The 22,564-nt window shown below is 40.2% G+C and overlaps 1 protein-coding gene across 1 annotated transcript in view; it reads right to left on the minus strand.

The window, feature by feature from the left end:
- The window catches only part of DOCK3 (dedicator of cytokinesis 3), a gene marked incomplete at both ends in the record, with an annotated part of 412,488 nt that overhangs the window by 133,981 nt on the left and 255,943 nt on the right, over positions 1–22,564 (minus strand). The window contains one exon of the mRNA XM_082848220.1: positions 821–902. Within this exon, the coding sequence (XP_082704346.1) occupies positions 821–902 (82 nt within the window). The remainder of the gene's footprint in view (positions 1–820; positions 903–22,564) is intronic.

Raw genomic sequence — 22,564 nt, forward strand, 5'->3', positions numbered from 1 at the left:
CACTGTGACACCATCATACCTCCCTGCACTCAACAGGTTTTGATGTATCTCAGTATCACTGAAGCACATCAAAGAATCCATGATAGTCAAAAGTGGTTTAAAATTGTGACACGGTCTTATTTTCTTCTTCAGCAAATAAATTAAATGAAATAAATAAAGCTGGGCAGTTAAGTTTTATAACTGGGTAAAAAAAAAATTTAGTAAATCAGAATCAGCTTGAAGAATACACAAGGCAATGTGGTATTGTGAGGCTTAGCACTTTTCAATAAGCAGGTTACCTAGCCTTCTCTGAGCTGATGAGTCCATGAGCTCAGAGACCACGAATAACAGCATGGTTATTCAGAAAAAACTTAAGTATGAATCATGGCACAAAAGGACTGTTCGGTATTTGAAAGAGGAGGACTATTTAGTTTGTCTCTCTTTATATAAACTCATTAAAAAACTGCAAAGCTGTAAATTTGGTGGGTGCCTTTAGAGAAACCATACTTACACATCAGAGAAATTCCCAGTGGCCTTGAAGAAGAATTGTAAGAAAGACTTTCCTCAAATTTTATGTGTCTATTATATCAAATAGCTTCTAAAATGTACATCAGTAAAAGGTACTTGATTATATTTCTTTAATAAATTAAATTAAAAACTGAAGCTAATTTCAGTTTTCTTAAATATTTCATTAAAACCTGATAGACACATAAATCAAGTTCTATTCTCACCAGTGTGTGGGGAAATAAGAATAAATGCTTGTTTCCAGGGCAACAATATCCACATAGCAGGGCCCTAGTTAGAGTCAACAGCAGAGAAGGGAAATAGAATTTGCACATACTGTAAAAAGGGCACACATTCGTTCTATCTTCTCTGGGTTCCTTGGCCCACCATTCTTGTTCAGTCTCACCAGAAACCGCTCACTGAAATGTAGGAGAGAGAGACAGAGAAATGTAAGGGACTGCATGCTCGAGAACAAATAAAAAGGGCATTTATAGAGAAACCCTAAACACTTTCAGGACAGCCCATAGTGACAGGCAAGGCCAAAAGTACATGTCTAGTAGAAGGAGACTATCTTTCTTGCCAAGCAACATGCAATAGAGAATACAAACTGCTTCACAGGTGTTGCTGTTTACTTGCCAGTTGTGGCTCTTACCTCCCTAAAGCTGTGTGCTCCCTGAGGGCAGCAATGAGGATTATGTCTTGTATTTTTCCCAAATACACTCAAAGCTCTGGGCATAACAGTAAGCCCATAAGAAGCATATACATTCTTTGATGTGAACACTCAGATCATCATAAAAATATTCATCACACTAGGTCTGAAAGAGTCTACATTACCCAGTTTACATCTTCCTATACAATATTTGAGAATCATTTTAGAGCCAAGAAAAAATGTTACAGGGACTTACAAAAGTTTGGGTGAAAAGTAAAAAAGAAATAATGTACTGTAATTAAAGCTGTAATCAGAATTTAATAGGGCCATTAAGATATTTTATTCCTCAAACAATATAGGTTAATTCTTGAAGGAAATTATTGGACTGAAAAACTTTAGAAACAGTGTTTGCAACATTCTGGAGAAATGTCTCCTTTCTCTCTTATCTCCTTCCTGCCCCTGCCTAGGATCTCATTCCCATCTCCTCATCCCAAGGTTCTCTACCAATTGTAACAGGAAAACTGAGCCATGGCAAAGACAAAGTATGTGATTCTAAAAGTAATTTGCTTCTCCTGTGCCCAGAGTCATGTACTCATTACACATATTAGGTATCAGTAAAAAGGCCAATACTAAAATATTGTACTAGAATTATAAGATATGTTATAATATCAGCTGCACAGGTTGCTTAGTTTGTTCACATATTCATTTGTGCATTTAGTCAACAGATAGTTACTAAGTTGTCTGTGCTAAACATAGGAACAAAACTGTGAACACAATATATATAGGGCACTTTTCTTCCTAGAGCTTAACTTCCTAGGCAGTTAAATGTGCAGAAATGAAGCTCAGAAAAGATCTGGCTTTTATAAATCTGGCAAATATAAATTTGAGATGCTTCAGCCAACAGATTAGATGGGAATAAGCAGGGAATATACACAGAACAAGAAGAAAAAGGGGCTTTGGTCAGAATCCTGAGAGACATTGATAATTAAGAAACAGGTAAAGGAAGAAGAACTAGCCAAGTAGACATGTAGGGACAAATAGAAAAACAGAAGAAATAAGAAGAATGGTGGGATGCTATGTTAGTTAAGGGAAAAAAGTGTCTGAAAGAGGAGGGAGGGGTCAAGGAGGCCCAAGGGCACTGAGAAGCACATGAGACAACAATACAACAGTGTCCACCGGATGTTAAAACAGGTATCATTGGTGATTCTGGCAAGAACCGTTTTTGTGGAATGATAGTGAAAGAGGCTAGTGTGAGGAGTAAGAAATAAGGAAGCAGAAACAGTGAGTCTAGACCCCTCTTTGAAGAGGTGAAGATGTGGAAGTGATGAACTTTTAGTTAAATGGGCATGTTGAGTTGAGGGAGGTCTTTGTTTAAAGATGGGATAACCCACATATATTCAATTAATTTTCAATAAAAGTATCAAAATTCAGTAAGGGAGAACAGCAGTTTCAACAAATGGTGAACAATCCATATACAAAATTAAACCTTGATCTTGCCTATAAGAAATGAACTTGGGGCTTCCCTGGTGGCGGCAGTGGTTGAGAGTCCACCTGCCGATGCAGGGTACACAGGTTCGTGCCCCGGTCCGGGAAGATCCCACATGCTGCGGAGCGGCTGGGCCCGTGAGCCATGGCCACTGAGCCTGTGCTCCGCAATGGGAGAGGCCACAACAGTGAGAGGCCCGCGTATCATAAAAAAAAAAAAAAAAAAAAAAGAACTTGAATTTATCATAGACCTAAATATAAGAGCTAAAACTATAAAACTGTAAGAATACACACAAGAAAAATGAGACAAGTACCTTCGTGTATCTTGTTCACATTTGTTTTTCCATATTTAGCACACAGTAGAAAAATCTTTGTGATCTCAGATTATTAAGCATATAACATGAATCACAAAATGATAAATTGGACTTTATAAAATTAAAACCATCTCTCTTCAAAAGACACTGATAAGCAAATGAAAAGGCAAGCTATAGAGTGGAAGAAAATATTTACACTGACCTAAGAAAGGACTGTATTGACAACATATAAAGTAAGCTCAGACGTAATAATAACAACTCAAAAAATGGACCAAAAAATCTGAACAGACCCTTCACCAAAGAATATACAGGGATGGAAAACAACCTCAAGAAAACATTATTAGTAACTAGAGAAACGTAAATTAAAAGCACAGTGAGATACCACTACACAAGTACTAGAATGGCTAAAATTAAAGACTGAATATACCAAGGATTGGCAAGAATGTAGAGCAACTAGAACTCTAATAATCTGTTGAGGAGAATGTGAAATGGTACAGCCACTTTGGAAAACAGCCTGACAGTTTCTTTTAAAGTCAAACATGCACTTACTATATGACCCAACAATTTTACTCCTAGGTATTGACTCAGAAGAAATGAAAACATATGTCCACACAAAGACCTGATTGTGAATGTTCATTGCAGCTTTATTCATAATCGCTAGAAACTGTAAAGAACCCAACTGTTCATCAGGAGATGAACAGACAGATATACCATTGTATGGTATACCCATACAATGGAATATTACTTCACAATAAAAAAAGCAAACTACTAAGATTTATAACAATATGGATGAATCTCAAAGGCATTATGCTAAGTGAAAGAAGTCAATCACAAAAGACAATATACTATATGTCTCCATTTATAGTACATTCTAGAAACGTAAAATTATAGGAACAGAAATCACATCAGAAGTTGCCAAGACTGAGGAAGGAGGGCACGGGTTTGACTGCAAAGGTACATAAGGGAATTTTCTGGGGTGATGAAATGTCTGTTTCTTGACTATGGTAGTGGTTTCACAACTATAAATTTGTGAAAACTCATCAAACTATGCATTAAAAAGGGTGAATTTTGGGCTTCCCTGGTGGCGCAGTGGTTGAGAGTCTGCCTGCTGATGCAGGGGACACGGGTTCGTGCCCCGGTCCGGGAAGATCCCACATGCCGTGGAGCGGCTGGGCCCGTGAGCCATGGCCGCTGAGCCTGCACGTCCGGAGCCTGTGCTCCGCAACGGGAGATGCCACAACAGTGAGAGGCCCGCGTACCGCAAAAAAAAAAAAAGAAAGAAAGAAAGGGGAAGGTAATCCACTGAATGGAAGAAAATATGTTCAAATAATATATCTGATAAGGGACTTGTAGCTAAAATTTATAAAGAACTCTTACAACTCAATAATAAAATAACGAATAGACATTTCTACATCAAAGATAAACAAATGGCCAATAAGGATATGAAAAGGTGTTCAACATCATTAGCCATTAGGGAAATGCAAATCAAAACCACAATGGGGGCACTACTTCACTTCCACTAGAATGACTTTCATCAAAAAGACAGATAATAACAAGTGTAGACAAGGAGGTGGAGAAATTGGAACCACCATATAATGTTGGTGGGAATGTAAAATGGTGCAGCCACTTTGGAAAACAGTCTGGTGGTTCCTCAAAAGGTTAAATATAGTTTAACATATGACCCACCAATTCTATCCTTAAGTATATATCCCAGAGAAATGAAAATATATGGCCACCCAAAAAAGTACATGAACATTCACAGCAGCATTTTTCATAATAGCCAAAAGATGAAAACCACCAAAATATCCAACAACAAATGAAAGAATAAATAAAATATGGTAGGTATATCCATACAATGGATTATTATTTAGCCATAAAAGGAATGATGTATTGATATACACTACAATGTAGATGAACTTCAAAAACATCATGCTGAGTGATAGAAGCCAGACACAAAAGGCCACATATTGTATGACCCCATTTCTATGAAATGTCCAGAATAGGCAAATATATAGGAACAGAAAATAGATTAGTGGTTGCCTAAGGCTGGGGATTTGGCAGAAAATGAGGTGACTTGTAAAGGGTATGGAATTTCTCTTGGGGGTGATGAAAATGTTTTAAAATTGACTGTGGTAAAGTTTGCACAACTCCAATATACTTAAAGCCACTGAATTGTACCCTTTGAATGGATGAATTCTATAGTGTGTGAATTGTATCTAATAAAGTTGTTGCAAAATCAAACAACAGCAAACTTTTTCATGGCTTACTCTTGCTCTCAGATAAAATAAAAATACCATATGCTAACACATATATATGGAATCTAAGAACAAAAAAAAATGGTTATGAAGAACCTAGGGGCAAGATGGGAATAAAGACGCAGACCTACTACAGAATGGACTTGAGGACACGGGGAGGGGGAAGGGTAATAAGCTGGGACAAATTGAGAGAGTGGCATGGACATATATACACTACTAAATGTAAAATCGATAGCTAGTGGGAAGCAGCCTCATAGCACAGAGAGATCAGCTGGGTGCTTTGTGACCACCTAGAGGGGTGGGATAGGGAGGGCGGGAGGGAGGGAGACGCAAGAGGGAAGAGATATATGTATATGTATAGCTGATTCACTTTGTTATAAAGCAGAAACTAACACACCATTGTAAAGCAATTATACTCCAATAAAGATGTTAAAAAAAAATCAGATCTCTAAGGTCTCCAAGGCCTCGTGTGGAACATTCAGTGTATCTTTAGAGCCCCATCTCACAAGAGCCTTTCTTGCTTGCTATTCTCTATATACACTGTTCTCCTAGATACAAGTTTCTTGAACAAGCCAAGCTCCTTCTTGCCTTAGGACCTTTGCACATGCTGTTACCTCTGCCTGGAATACTGTTCTTTCAGCCCAAGTGGCTCGTTCAAATGCCAATTTCCCAGGGAAGCCAACTACAATGATGTTAGCAAGAGCAATACCCCTCCCCTCCCATACCCTCTCTCTCCTTTTCAGCACTTGGCACAAACTAATTATTTTCTTTCTTTATTATCCTTCTCTTACATGAGAGAATAAGCTCCCTAATAATAAGGGAGCTGTTTACTGCTGTATCTCTAGTACTTCCAAGAGGCTAACCTACAACAGGTGCTCAATACATGTTGAATGAAAGAAGGTGGAAGTTCCATGAAGAATTGCTGTGTGGTGTGTGGAAGCCTGCTGACAAAGGTCACCATAAACTGGATGGGTAGCATCACCATCATACTATGCAGAAACACTGATGAGCCAACAGTGAGCAAACAAGATGGTCAGGACAAACCAACCTTCTAACTTGGTGGATAAAGACTGAGAAACATCAAGCATGTTGTGGCAGTCAGAGTCTCCCAGCTACTCACTAAAATCCATGTTCTCTGTTTCTTCTTGGGCAGGCAGATAGACTATACTTCTCAGCCTCCCCTATAGTTGGATGTGGCCATATAATGAGCTCTAGACACTGAATGCAGATAGAAGTGATGTATACCACTTCTCGGCTTAGCCCTAAACACTGGTTACATGTTTGTCTTCATGCTCTTTCCCCTTTCAGATGCCTAGAGTGGAGATGACCCCCCAAGGCAACGTTGGGGCCATGTACTGGCGTTGACAGAGTATTTATTAGTCTGAGTCCCTGAATGATTGTACGGATGAGTCCCACCCTAGTTACTGCAAATTCACCCACCTGGTATTAGTATTCAAGCAAGAAATACATTTCTATTGTGTTTGAGCTGTTATGCATTTTTCTGTCTGTTACAGAAGTTGATCTATCTTAATACATATAAATGCATATAATAACCACTCAAATTAGTTGTTAACTTGATAGATGAAAATAAAAACAATTTTAAGAAGTTTATGCCTTTTCAAGAGAATTTATTATTATTTCTGTTCTCTTCTTTGGAAGGAAGACATACAACTGCTCTCACCCTCACATTACCTCTCTCAGTGAATCTCTCAAGCACAGACATCTACCAAGCAGGCTGCCGTTTGGAGCTTCTCGTTACCAAACTAGAGAAAGGGGTGCTATTCGGAGGGGCTACACCAAGTTCTGGTCCAAAGAAAAAAGGGTAGATAAAACAAATTCCAGGGTAGACAGTATTGTTGGCCCTATGAGAACCCAAGAACTTCTCTTTCTCCTCAGCAGTAAAAGGAGGCCCCTAAGGTGGTTCTCCCAGTGCCCAGCTGAGCTTCACATTTCCTAGAGCCTATCACACTCCTGGTATCACCTGGCTTTCTTCACAGTTTGTGAGACTGAAAATAACTGGGTTTTTTTTGTCTGTTTGTTTGTTTCATTTCAAAGGGCTCTAGGTACAAATTGAATTACTTCCTGTTTTGCTGGCTTCACCAATGGGTATGAAATAAATGCTGCTTTCTGTTAACATTCAAACTATCTGAAGGCAAATATCTACCCAATGTTTCCTAATTTGGCAACAGCTGTTCTGCAAAAGAAGTGGTCAATACTGCTGGGAAATACTGCATTAAACACAGAGAGGTTTCTACCCTCTAGGACTTCTCAGAGGCTTAAAATGTTGTTATGTGTTTAAGTACCAATGGGACAGGTGACTTTGGACTCCACAACCTGCCTTTGCATAAGGCGATGGAAATCTGTACAAATACAATTTGATAAATGCTGAGTGAATCTATTTGCCAACTAGAGGCATGACTCCTTTTCATATATCCCAAAAGTGTGAAAGGAACTGTGGCCAAAGAAAAAAAATTATTTATGAGATTTTACAAACATCCACACTTCTATATGAGAGCAACGGGTCAGTTTTTCTCCTAATACTCTGGGTAAGAAAACTCTAATTATTTCAAGAGAAAAAAGAGATGGTTAAATTCTTATTCTTCAATAAGCAACATTATGAGAGAACTGCTCTACATTTACTTGTCTTTATGATGAGCTATGCATGAACAGTATATGAAGTTACATTAATTTCATATTATTGAGCAAGTTCTTACAAATGAAATCCATAATTTGAATCTGTGACAAGTCTAATAGAGTCTTAATTTTAAGATCACTTGCTTTTATGAGAGTTCTAATTCCTGGGTGGTACTGCATTTCATACACTTCTCCACTGATGGTAATTCATGCATGCCTACAGCAAATGTTCGGTGACCAACAATGAGGTGCTAGTCTATGCCAGGCACTGAGGCAAAGACAAAGTCTTTAATCCTTAGGGAGGTTATTTCCTGAAGACTCTGGTTTGGAAATATAAGCACACGCCTCAAATAAATGCAGAGGGATTCTCCCATCTCTTTCCATTTAATCTTCATGTTTCTAATTTGGGCCTCTGTGGAGATGCATGCCAGCTACTTAGCATCTCTCTCATGATCACCCTCAGGTGCTTGAAAACAGCAAGTAGCCCCAAGGCCATACTACACTGTACAACCCAACAGGTTAGGAAATCTGTATTATAATTTCCTCACAGATGCATTTTCCAATTTAGATCCTTGGCTTTATTTCTCAAGTTCTTCAAGTTTTCCCACTTCATTCTAAATCACAGAGAGTAGAAATGCATAAAGGGGTTTCATTAAGGCAAATCAGTGCTGTGGTTTTCAAATTTATTTTTAGTATCAACTTTTCCCTTTTTTACAACAAGACCTTACACTATTCACCAACACATGAAAAATTGAAAAATATAGCTACTTTGTGCAAACAAAGGAGAGAAACGGAAATTTCTCCGTGCAGCCTCAGGAGCAGTGGATTAAATTACCACAATTAACTTGATGTACCCTACATCTGTGGAATATCTGACTAGAAAATGATTCATCCCAAAATTGAGGCAGTAGACTTTGGAAGCAACTGTAGACTTGGGGTTTGCTGTCTGTGACTGATTTGTTTCTGATTTTTATGTTTATCTTAGTATAGTTTTTAGCACTTGTTATCACTGGTGGATTTGTGTTTATTGGTATGGTTGCACTCTTTAAAAAAATTTTTTTTAAATTTTAATAATTTTATTTATTTATTTACTTATTTTTCTTTCTTTTTTCTCACTTTTCTTCTGAGCCATGTGGCTGACAGGGTCTTGGTGCTCCAACCTGGTGTCAGGCCTGAGCCTCTGAGGTAGGAGAGACAAGTTCAGGACACTGGACCACCAGAGACCTCCTGGCCCCATGTAATATCAATTGGCGAGAGCTCTCCCACAGATCTCTGTCTCAACGCTAGGACACAGCTCAACCCAATGGTCAGCAAGCTCCAGTGCTGGATGCCCCATGCCAAACAACTAGCAAGACAGGAACACAACCCCACCAATTAGCAGAGAGGCTGCCTAAAATCATACTAAGCTCACAGACATCACAAAACGCACCACCGGATGTGGCCCTGCCCAATAGAAAGACAAGATCCAGCCCCACCCCCCAGAACAGAGGCACCAGTCCCCTCCACCAGGAAGCCTACACAAGCCACTGTACCAACCTCACCCACTGGGGGCAGACACCAAAAACAATGGGAACTACAAATCTGCAGCCTGCAAAAAGGAGGCCCCAAACACAGTAAGATAAACAAAATAAGAAGACAGAGAAATATGCAGCACGTGAAGGAGCAAGGTAAAAACCCACCAGACTAACAAACGAAGAGGAAATAGGCAGCCTTCCTGAAAAAGAATTCAGAATAATGATAGTAAAGATGATCCAAAATCTTGGAAATAAAATGGAGAAAATACAAGAAACTTTTAACAAGGACCAAGAAGAACTAAAGAGCAAACAAACAATGATGAACAACACAATAAATGAAATTAAAAATTCTCTAGAAGGAATCAGTAGCAGAATAACTGAGGCAGAGGCATGGATAAGTGACCTGGAACCTAAAGTAGTGGAAGTAACTACCACAGAGCAGAATAAAGAAAAAAGAATGAAAAGAATTGAGGACAGTCTCAGTGACCTCTGGGACAACATTAAACGCACCAACATTCCAATTATAGGGGTCCCAGAAGAAGAGACAAAGAAAGGGCCTGAGAAAATATTGAAGAGATTATAGTTGAAAACATCCCTAACACGGGAAAGGAAATAGTCAATCAACTCCAGGAAGCACAGAGAGCCCCATATAGGATAAATCCAAGGAGAAACACGCCAAGACACATATTAATCAAACTAATGAAAATTAAATACAAACAAAAAATATTAAAAGCAGCAAGAGAAAAGCAATAAATAATATACAAGGGAATCCCCATAAAGTTAACAACTGATCTTTCAGCAGAAACTCTGCAAGTCAGAAGGGAGTGGCAGGACATATTTAAAGTGATGAAAGGGAAAAACCTACAAACAAGATTACTCTACACAGCAAGGATCTCATTCAGATTTGATGGAGAAATTAAAATCTTTACAGACATGCAAAAACTAAGAGAATTCAGCACTACCAAACCAACTCTACAACAAATGCTAAAGGAACTTCTCTAGGCAGGAAACACAAGAAAAGGGAAAGACCTACAAAAACAAACCCAAAACAATTAAGAAAATAGTAATAGGAACATACATATTGATATTTACCTTAAATGTAAATGGATTAAATGCTCCCACCAAAAGACACAGACTGGCTGAATGGATACGAAAACAAGACCCACATATATGCTGTCTACAAGAGACCCACTTCTGACCTAGGGATACATACAGACTGAAAGTGAGGGGATGGAAAAAGACAGTCCATGCAAATGGAAATCAAAAGAAAGCTGGAGTAGCAATTCTCATATCAGACAAAATAGACTTCAAAATAAAGACTATTACAAGAGACAAAGAAGGACACTACATAATGATTAACGGATCAATCCAAGAAAGATATAACAATTGTAAATCTTTATGCACCCAACATAGGAGCACCTCAATACATAAGGCAAATGCTAACAGCCATAAAAGGGGAAATCGACAGTAACAAAATAGTAGGGGACTTTAACACCCCACTTTCACCAATGGACAGATCATCCAAAATGAAAATAAATAAGGAAACACAAGTTCTAAATGACACATTAAACAAGATGGACTTAATTAATAGATATAGGACATTCCAAACAAAAACAACAGAATACACTTTCTTATCAAGTGCTCATGGAACATTCTCCAGGATAGATCATATCTTGGGTCACAAATCAAGCCTTGGTAAATTTAAGAAAATTTAAATTGTATCAAGTATCTTTTCCAACCACAACACTATAGACTAGATGTCAATTACAGAAAAATACTGTAAACAATACAAACACATGGAAGCTAAACAATACACTACTAAATAACCAAGAGATCACTGAAGAAATTAAAGAGGAAACCAAAAAATACCTAGAAACAAATGACAATGAAAACACGACGACCCAAAACCTGTGGGATGTAGCAAAAGCAGTTCTAAGAGGGAAGTTTATAGCAATACAATCCTACCTCAAGAAAAAAGAGAAATCTCAAATAAACAACCTAATCTTACACCTAAAGCAATTAGAGAAAGAAGAACAAATAAACCCCAAAGTTAGCAGAAGGAAAGAAATCATAAAGATCAGATCAGAAATAAATGAAAAAGAAATGAAGGAAACAATAGCAAAGATCAATAAAACTAAAAGCTGGTTCTTTGAGAAGATAAACAAAATTGATAAACCATTAGCCAGACTCATCAAGAAAAAAAGGGAGAAGACTCAAATCAACAGAATTAGAAATGAAAAAGAAGTAACGACTGACTGCAAAAATACAAAGGATCATGAGCGATTACTACAAGCAACTCTATGCCAATAAAATTGACAACCTGGAAGAAATGGACTAATTCTTAGAAAAGCACAACCTTCCGAGACTGAACCAGGAAGAAATAGAAAATATAAACAGACCAATCACAAGCACTGAATTTTAAACTGTGATTAAAAATCTTCCAACAAACAAAAGCCCAGGACCAGATGGCTTCACAGGCAAATTCTATCAAACATTTAAAGAAGAGCTAACACCTATCCTTCTCAAACTCTTCCAAAATATAGCAGACGGAGGAACACTCCCAAACTCATTCTATGAGGCCACCAACACCCTCATACAAAAACCTGACATAGATTTCACAAAAAAAGAAAACTATAGGCCAATATCACTGATGAACATAGATGCAAAAATCCTCAACAAAATACTAGCAAACAGGGGGTTTCCCTGGTGGTGCAGTGGTTAAGAATACGCCTGCCAATGCAGGGGACATGGGTTTGAGCACTGGTCCAGGAAAATCCCACATGCTGTGGAGAAACTAAGCCCATGCTCCACAACTGCTGAGCCTGCGCTCTAGAGCCGGCGAGCCACAACTACTGAACCCACATGCCACAAAACTGAGGCCTGCATGCCTACAGCCTGTGTTCCACAACAAGAGAAGCCACAGCAATGAGAAGCCTGTACACCTCAACGAAGAGTGGCCCCCACTCGCCACAACTAGAGAGGTCCTGCACGCACCATGGAAGACCCAACACAGCTAAAAATAAATAAATAAATAAAAAATACTAGCAAACATAATCCAACAGCACCATTAAAAAGATCATACACCATGATCAAGTGGAGTTTATCCCAGGAATGCAAGGATTCTTCAATATATGCAAATCAATCAATGTGATACACCATATTAACAAACTGAAGGATAAAAACCATATGATAATCTCAGTAGATGCAGAAAAAGCTACTGACAAAATTCAACACACATTTATGATAAAAACCCTCCAGAAAGCAGGCACAGAGGGAACCTAGCTCAACATAATAAAGGCCATATATGACAAACCCACAGCCAACAATGTTCGTGAAAAACTGAAACCATTTCCCCTAAGATCAGGAACAAGACAAGGTTGCCCACTCTCACCACTATTATTCAACATAGTTTTGGAAGTTCTAGCCACAGCAATCAGAGAAGAAAAAGAAATAAAAGGAATACAAATCAGAAAAGAAGAAGTAAAGCTGTCACTGTTTGCAGATGACATGATACTATATGCAGAGAATCCTAAAGATGCTACCAGAAAACTACTAGAGCTAATCAATGAATTTGGTAAAGTAGCAGGATACAAAATTAATGCACAGAAATCTCTGGCATTCCTATACAGTAATGATGATAAATCTGGAAGAGAAATTAAGGAAACACTCCCATTTACCACTGTAACAAAAAGAATAAAACACCTAGGAATAAACCTACCTAAGGAGACAAAAGACCTGTATGCAGAAAGCTATAAGACACTGATGAAAGAAATTAAAGACAATACAAACAGATGGAGAGATATACCATGTTCTTGGATTGGAAGAATATTGTGAAAATGACTATACTACCCACAGCAATCTACAGATTCAACGCAATCCCTATCAAACTACCAATGGCACTTTTCACAGAACTAGAACAAAAAATTGGACAATTTGTATGGAAACACAAAAGACCCCGAATAGCCAAAGTAATCTTGAGAACGAAAAACGGAGCTGGAGGTATCAGGCTCCCTTACTTCAGACTGTACTACAAAGCTACAGTAATCAAGACAGTATGGTACTGGCACAAAAACAGAAATATGGATCAATTGAACAGGATAGAAAGCCAACAGACAAACCCACGCACATATGGTCACCTTATCTTTGATAAAGGACGCAAGAGTATACAATGCAGAAAAGACAGCCTCTTCAATAAGTGGTGCTGGGAAAACTGGACAGCTACATGTAAAAGAATGAAATTAGAACACTCTCTAACACCATACACAAAAGTAAACTCAAAATGGATTAAGACCTAAATGTAAGGCCAGACACTATAAAACTCTTAGAGAAAAACATAGGCAGAACACTCTATGACATAAGTCACAGCAAGATCCTTTTTGACCCACCTCCTAGAGAAATGGAAATAAAACCAAAAATAAACAAATGGGACCTAATGAAACTTCAAAGCTTTTGCACAGCAAAGGGAACCATAAACAAGACCAAAAGACAACCCTCAGAATGGGAGAAAATATTTGCAAACGAAGCAAGTGACAAAGGATTAATCTCCAAAATATACAAGCAGCTTATGCAGCTCAATATCAAAAAAACAAACAACCCAATCCAAAAGTGGGCAGAAGACCTAAATAGACATTTCTCCAAAGAATATATACAGATTGCCAACAAACACATGAAAGGATGCTCAACATCACTAATCATTAGAGAAATGCAAATCAAAACTACAGTGAAGGGCTTCCCTGGTGGCGCAGTGGTTGGGAGTCCACCTGTCAATTCAGGGGACATGGGTTCGTGCCCTGGTCCTGGAAGATCCCGCATGCCATGGAGTGGCTGGACCCATGAGCCGTGGCCGCTGGGCCTGCGCATCTGGAGCCTGTACTCTGCAGCGGGAGAGGCCGCAGCAGTGAGAGGCCCGCGTACTGCAAAAAAACAAAAAAAAAAACAAAAAAAAACCCCACTACAGTGATGTATCACCTCACACCGGTCAGAATGGCCATCATCAAAAAATCTACAAACAGGGACTTCTCTGGTGATCCAATGGTTAAGAATCCGCCTTCCAATCCAGGGGACACGGGTTCGATCCTTGGTCTGGGAACTAAGATCCCACATGCCATGGGGCAACTAAGCCCACACACTGCAACTACTGAGCACGTGAGCCACAACTAGAGAGCCCACGTGCCACAAAAAAACAAAAACCCCACACACCACAACGAAGATCCCACGTGCCGCAACTAAGAACCAACACAGGCAAATAAATAAATAAATAATTTTTAAAAAATCTACAAACAATAAATGCTGGCGAGGGTATGGAGAAAAGGGAACCCTCTTGCACTGCTGGTAGGAATGTAAATTGATACATCCACTATGGAGAACATTATGGAGGTTCCTTAAAAAACTAAAAATGAAACTACCATATAACCCAGTAATCCCACTACTGGGCATATACCCTGAGAAAACCATAATTCAGAAAGAGTCATGTACCAGAATGTTCATTGCAGTACTGTTTACAATAGCCAGGACATGGAAGCAACCTAAGTGTCCATCAACAGATGAATGGATAAAGAAGATGTGGCACATATACATAATGGAATATTACTCAGCCATAAAAAGAAACGAAATTGAGTTATTTGTAGTGAGGTGGATGGACCCAGAGTCTGTCATACAAAGTAAAGTAAGTCAGAAAGAGAAAAACAAATACCATATGCTAACACATATATATATGGAATCTTAAAAAAAAATGGTTCTAATGAACCTAGGGGAGGACAGGAATAAAGGCGCAGACATAGAGAATGGACTTGAGGACACATGGATGGGGAAGCATAAGCTGGGACGAAGTGAGTGAGTAGCACTGACATATATATACTACCAAATGTAAAACAGATAGCTAGGTGGAAACAGCTGTATCGTCCAGGGAGATCAGCTCGGTGCTTTGTGACCACCTAGAGGGGTGGGATAGGGAGGGTGGGAGGCAGATGCAAGAGGGAGGGAATATGGGGATATATATACACATATAGCTGATTCACTTTGTTATACAGCAGAAACTAACACAACATTATAAAACAATTATACTCCAATAAAGATGTTAAAAAAAAAAAGACACCTGTTCTCCTTGCTTAAAAGAAAAAAAATACAGCTACTTTGGTTGAATGAGAGGCAGGGAGAAGGGACAGGAGCAGGAATCTTCCCTACTCAGGCCTGTCTCCTAACCACCGCCTGTCCCTGAGACACTTCAGGGCTCCAAAAAACATTTTTATAACTCCTACTACAATTCAAGAGTTCTTGGACTTCCCTGGTGGCGCAGTGGTTGAGAATCCGCCTGCCAATGCAGGGGACACGGGTTCAAGCCCTGGTCCAGGAAGATCCCACATGTTGCGGAGCAACTAAGCCCGTGCGCCACAACTACTGAGCCCGTGCACCACAACTACTGAAGCCCGTGTGCCTAGAGCCTGTGCTCTGCAACAAAAGAAGCCACCGCAATGAGAACTCCACGCACCACAATGAAGAGTAGCCCCTGCTCGCTGCAACTAGGGAAAGCCTGTGCACAGCAACGAAGACCCAATGCAGCCAAAAATAAATAAATAAATTTATTAAAGAAAAAAAAAAGAGCTCTTTCTAGCCTTCCTCTCTCCTTTTTATTATTTCAACAAGCATTTGTGAACACCTATCATGTTCCAGAAACTACGCAAGATGCTGGGAATGGAGAAATGAAATGGTCCCTATCCTCAAAGGTTCTGAGTCTACTGGGAGAGAGACACAGATAAAACAAAAATTACAACACAATGTGAAAATGCTATAATTAATTGCACAGAAATGGGCTGACAAGCTCCACTGGGATGAAGGTAGGCTGCCTAAATGAGACATTGGGACAAATTCTTGCAATTTTGCTAGACTTTTAGCATTTGGTAAGGGGTAGTTAGAGATGAAGAGAAGGGGGTTCCAGGAGAAGTGTGTGCCAAGTACAGACCCTCTTAAGTATGAGGCAGCTTGAGGGTAGAGAAGCTCAGATCATGAGTTAAGAGGGCACTGGAGAGCTGGGGTGTGTTGTGCAATGTAGAGGGGACAAACCCATGGAGTGCATTATATGTGAGGGCTGTCCCAGCTTGGCTATCACCAGGAGTACCTCGCAGCTTATTAAAAGTACAGATTCCTGTGTCCCATCCCAGATCTTCTGGATCAGAATCTCTAGAGGAGAGGACTCCTGGAGGGGGCCCAAGAATCTGTATTTTTAAAAAGGTCTGAATTTGTTCTTAGGATTAGCAAGTTTGGAAAACCCCATTATGGGCCTTACAGAAGATCTGAAAATTCAACTATGAGAAGCAATGTTGATCTCATAAGATTTTAGGATGATCACTAGGGCTGCAGTGTGGAAGCCAGGTTGGTAACATAGAAAATACTCCAAAGACAAAGCAGAGTAGCCCCAGCAAGCTATGATGCAGTTTTGGGACCGAAGAGAGGTGAATGGATGCGAGATGTATTTAGGGGACAAAGCTGACCAGATTTAGCAGTTAACTGAACGTGATAGTGTCAACCAGAGAAGATACAAGGAGGAAGATATAAAGTTCAGAAGTACATACTGGATTTGAGGTCTCTGGGACATGTAGGTGAACAAAAAACCAGCTAGCTGGAAGCCCAAACCTGAAGCTCAGGGGAAGATGTGGGGCGGGGGGTGGATAGAGCCCTGGTACTCATCAGCTTGCTATAGCAGCAGCAACAGTGGCCCCTTAATGAGTGTCTTCTGTGTACCAGGCATTGTTTAAAGCGTTTCTTTTCTTGCCTAATTGCATTTAATCCTCATAACGGTTATTTCGCCTCTGAAGAAACTGAGAGTCAAAGATTCTGACTTGAAATAAAAAGGTAGAGTGAATTCTAAATAAAGTTAGAAAAAAAGGTAGAGTGAATTCTAAATAAAGTTAGAATTCAAATCTGAAGCTGTTTGACTTCAAAGCCCATGCTTTACCTGTATTTCATCTTATGAAATAAGCATTGGGAAAAGAAAGTGTGTGGTGGAAGGGAGGAGGGGATCCCTGGGCAAATATATCTGGAAAATGCTGCAAACCACATCTTGCCCTAGATATGCACAGTTGAGTGTCTGTGAATGAAACCTAGCTAGCCCCAGGATCCCTATCGCCCACATGGGGCACCTGACCCTACTGATTAGAAAGGCCATGCCAAGCCCCATTCCAGCTCTGCTGGTGGCACCTAGTCTCTTTGAGGTTCATGACATTCTCCACCCAAAAGGCTGAGAGGAGGGGGAATACTTTGTCTGATTTGGAACAAGCAGAAAATTGTCTGAATGACAAATGATCCCAGAAAACAGATTCTTTCCATTTTCTCTAAAGCAAAAGAGACACATGAGTAAATCTGTTATCACATATTCTGAAAATTACAATAGCATTGCTATAATTATATAGCCCCTACAAGGTCTTTAGAAATCATGTACTTATCATGAAAATGAACAAAATGGTAACTTAATGATCAGTTATGCAGGGAGCTACAAACAGTTGTTTTTACTCTAATGATTTATGCTCCCACCCCAGGATCAGGCTTCCAATTCTAACAATAAAAAGCATGTAAATGAATAAATGGGGGTGAAGTGAGGCTGAGACTCCGCTGACAGGACAGCACAATGCTGAGTCAGTTCATCTTTGCCATCTCCAACATCAAACCATAATGCTTCTGAGGAAGGTGTACCTCCATGTGAGGAAGGTGGGGGCAGGGGGATTGACCCTGCCTTCTTTATGATTTGCTAATCATGCCTACTGGGACTAAAGAAGTGCTACACTTCTTCACTGCTCAGCTGAAGGTCAAGCAGTCTTTAAGTATTCTAGAAAAGTAACCATGCTAGCCCTTGAGGTCAAAACAGCAATGTTAAAACAGCAGCTGCCATCTTGGCTGCTCTCATTCTATCTTTCTGATCTTGCTTCCCTCCTCCCTCATTACTCACCACTTATATTGATAATCTTTAGTTCTGTGATTTCCAGTTGTTCATGATGTGAACATTACTGTTCTTTTTAATTTCATTCCTTTACTCACGTTTTTCTCTGTTTAGCATAATACCCCACACCCTACAGATCTGGCCTGTTGTAACTGCATAAATCCTCTGATTAAGGATACCAGAATACATATTATTTACACTTATTAACTTGTTCTTGTCACTATTTCTGCTGCTGTTTCTGTGCCTCGGTGAAGCAAAGTCTTGCTGTTTAATAGGTCATGAGGGAGTCCTGATGGGAAGAGCAGAGCTTACAAAAGCCAAAATAAACACACACAGAATAGAAAAATCTTGATTGTTTCCTGAACAGAAGCTAGAAAACTCAAAATATTTATATCTGTCAGACATTCTACTAGATATTTTCTAGGCTTTTAAAGTATGACTGAGAAGCTCAGGAAAACTCTCAGGGAACAAACAGCAAATAAAGATTTCCTAAGTACTAAAACTTTGAAGGGTTTAAGAATTCTAATTTTTTAAAAGTTTAAGATATAGGAACAGTGTCTACTGCACTATGTCAAAACCTTTCTTACTTTCCCTTAATATTGAAAAATTGATGATATTATTTAAAAAACAATATTAGAGTAACATAGCTAACATGGTATAGAGATAAGACTTCAACTTAAGTCTGTAAGTTGTAATATTAAGCCTGTACTAGTTCCTGTAGTCAATTGTCTTTCATGATACATATTTAAATAGTGAAAGTAAGACTTAATATTGATCAAAAATAAACCAATTTAAAAATAGTATGTCTCTAAATATTATATACCTAGAAATGTGCACAAATGGATAGATCTGAGACTACAAAGGACTTTCTCCTTAATTTTCCTCTTTTGCTTCATGTCTTTCCCTCCTCTTGATATCCTGTGCACACAGACTAAGTCTACCCTTTCTGCCATGGCCCTGCACAACTAGTTCACCAGATCTCTCCCACCAGGTTCTATGCTGTGCCATTATAATATGGTAGCCACTAGCCACATGTTGTTATCTATATTTAAATTTAATTAAAATTAATAAAATTAGTAACTCAGTTCTCAGTCACACATGCCACATTTCAAGTGCCAAGCAGCCACATGTAGCTAGTGGCTACCATGCAGACCATAATCTTCTGCCATATATAGAACATTTATATCATCCTAGAAAGTTCTATTAGACAGCACAGCTCTCTAGGGTCAGGGGAGGGAGTGGTCACTGAGACAAAGAGCTCTGTATTACTGCACAGCAGCATCGTTCCAAAGCACAAAATTATAATGCTGTCAACACTAGGGTCAGGATACACAGGTGGGGTTTGGGGGTTGGAGGAAAGGTGTTCAGAGGGCCAGGTTCAGGAATGGTACTCTTCCGGGCAGGCGTTCTTGGTCTCTAAGGCTTAGAAATGGGCACGTGATAGGCAAGTAGACTTCTGAAAACCTAGCAATCAAAGCATAGATGAGGAAGTCTACACAGATGAGCTGGATCAAAATTGTGAACCAGGAGTATAGGGCCCACGTAAGGCAGTCTCACATGTCAATGGCCAGGGATCTGGGACAAGAATCCAGGAAGTCAGATAGCATATAAAGAATTGCCAGTGAGCAGGTCCCATGTGGTCTGCCCTTTGGCCCCTTCTTAACTTTTTGCTGAGAGTGGGGCAGCCTTGAGACCCAGATGTGTGCATAAGTAACTTGCAGCTTCACAAAAGATCTGCTCTACCTGTGCTTAGGGCTGGGACAAGACAGCCAGATATTTGTGCAGACCTGAATTGGGGATTTGGCAGTTTCTGAGTACTCTAATCAGTACAGGTTGTACATTATTTTTAAGTAAATACAATCTCTTCTCTGCATTTAGAACATTGCAGCAGTAGGCACAAATTCACTGCACATGTCAAGACAGGCCTAGTCAACTCTGGCCTGCCTGCCAAGGTACTAAAGGGTAATCTACAACACAGACATAGTCAGAGTTTGCCTTCCCCATTTATTTTACATATTTCCTATATATTAAGGTGGACCATAAACAAATGAGCATCTTCTGAAGCCCGGGCCTTTTGGGAATATATCCAGGTATCTTCAGTAACCTTCTATCTCTAGGACTCCGACCTTCAGCTCAGCCTATCCCGAGATATATCTATACCCCAAGATACATCTCCTCCAAACATGGCTTGAACTATATGACTTCCTTTCTTAAAAGAGAAACATTCAGTGGTGTTCTATCTCTGTAGATAAAGCCCACAAGCCTCCACCTAGTAGTCCAGGCCCTGTGGCATCTGTCCTCTCTCTGCCTTCCTAGGTTCCCCTACTTCCATCAACATACCTTGTTTCTGGTCAGATGGGCCTGCCTGTATTTCCCTGAAAGTACTCTGTTTTTGCCCACTGCGTCCTATCTCCCCACTTCTCTCTGCTGCTCAAACCCTGCCTAACCTTTGAGGCCCAGCTCAAATGTGCAGTGTCAGAAAGGTTTCTATGACCCATCAGTCAGAAGGGACCTGCTCCTTCTCTAACATTGAACCATTTATGGCAGTGACTCTGATAGGGTAGCATTAGAGCTGGTTGTGTACATATGTGGCACCTTTTCTGTACAGAAAAGAGTTAATGTAGCAGGCCTGAGACTGCTATCTTTAGAAAGGCCTGCTTGCAAGGTTAGCCTTTGGCTGGCATCTGGGAATTGGCTCTTAAGAGTGTTCCCAACAGTTAAGGGTGGCTCACTGTGCCTAGACTATTTGTGTGAACAATATGGTTTATGCTGAACACTTGCTTCCCTTCTGGACATTTTGTACATGCTAAGCAGAGGGTCCCTACGTGACAGGCCCCAATAAATGTTGGTTGCTGAATCTCTAATGGGCCTCCTAGAGCAAAAATACCGCACACATGCTGCTGCATTTTAACTGGAGATGTGTGCTGTGTGTGACCCCTCATGGGAAGGAGAGAGCATAAGGAAGCCTGGGCGTGGACCCCTTCAGACTCTACCTGTGTCTTTCTTCCTTATGAGCCACTGGTGTATCCTTACTACTTCGCTGTAATAAATCTCAGCCACGAGTACAACTATATGCTGAGTCCCATGAGTCTTACTAGTGAATGACCACTAGGGGTTGTCCTGGGGATCTCCACACATCCTTTAAGTCCAGTGTCCTTGTCTGTAAAGCAGCAGGGACTGTGCCTCCTACATCTCTGCAACCCTCAAAGAATCAAGCACAGAAGTTTACAGTTTCTAGAGGCCTGACTTATAATAACTTTATAAGGACTACACAGTTAAAATACCAAGGTAGCTGAGGGCAAAATGAAAAATAATAAAGGGGCAGTTTTCCCCAAAGAAGGTTCCTATTTATATACACACAGCTTTTTCCTGCTTTAAAGGCTCCGAGGGGCTTCACAGCAATAAATGAGTATGCTGAATGTGCCTGCTGCTGCCACAGGGCTCTTATGACTTTTTAGCTTGATGGAATCTCTCTGCTATCCCGTCACCTAGACAAAGCTAACAGAGACTCTGTCACTTGAGGTCCTAGGGGAGGCTACCTGCCAGATGCGCAGCAAAAGCCGGGCCTCTGTGGTGGGAAGAACCACTGCAGTGGCGACATACCTATATTTGCCCTTCCTGTCTTTTAGAAGGAAGCACACAAAAACACTGATGTTTGGGCTTCCCTGGTGGCGCAGTGGTTGAGAGTCCGCCTGCTGATGCAGGGGACACAGGTTCGTGCCCCGGTCCGGGAAGATCCCACATGCTGCAGAGTGGCTGGGCCCGTGAGCCATGGCCGCTGAGCCTGCGCGTCCGGAGCCTGTGCTCCGCAATGGGAGAGGCCACAACAGTGAGAGGCCCGTGTACCGCAAAAAAAAAAAAACAACAAACCACTGATGTTTGGACTCGAGAGCAAAGTTTCAATGCATATAATAACAACAATAACAATAATTATGTTATTGTTATTAATAACAATTAGCAATAACAACATAATAATAATTATGAATATTTATTGAGATTTACTATCTACCAGGGCCTAATCTAAGGACTTGACACGTATTATCACCTTGATGATGTAGACACTAACACTACTATTTCACAGTTGAGGAAATGGCAGCACAGAGGGGTTAAGCAGCCTAGCTTATTTGGCAGCACTAACCATGGTAAGGCAGGTAGGCTCTAGCAGGAGTGTGAGTTCAGGGAGCTTACAACAAGGGCAAGGACAGACCTCAAAGGTCAAGTCCAGGAATCCTGAGTACTCAGGACTTACAGGGCTGAGGCTGAAGAATTTCAAGCAGGGCTGGTATTGGGGATGGACCATG

This window comes from Leucopleurus acutus (assembly GCF_964270905.1).
Source record: "Leucopleurus acutus genome assembly, chromosome: 10".
Taxonomy (NCBI): domain Eukaryota; kingdom Metazoa; phylum Chordata; class Mammalia; order Artiodactyla; family Delphinidae; genus Leucopleurus; species Leucopleurus acutus.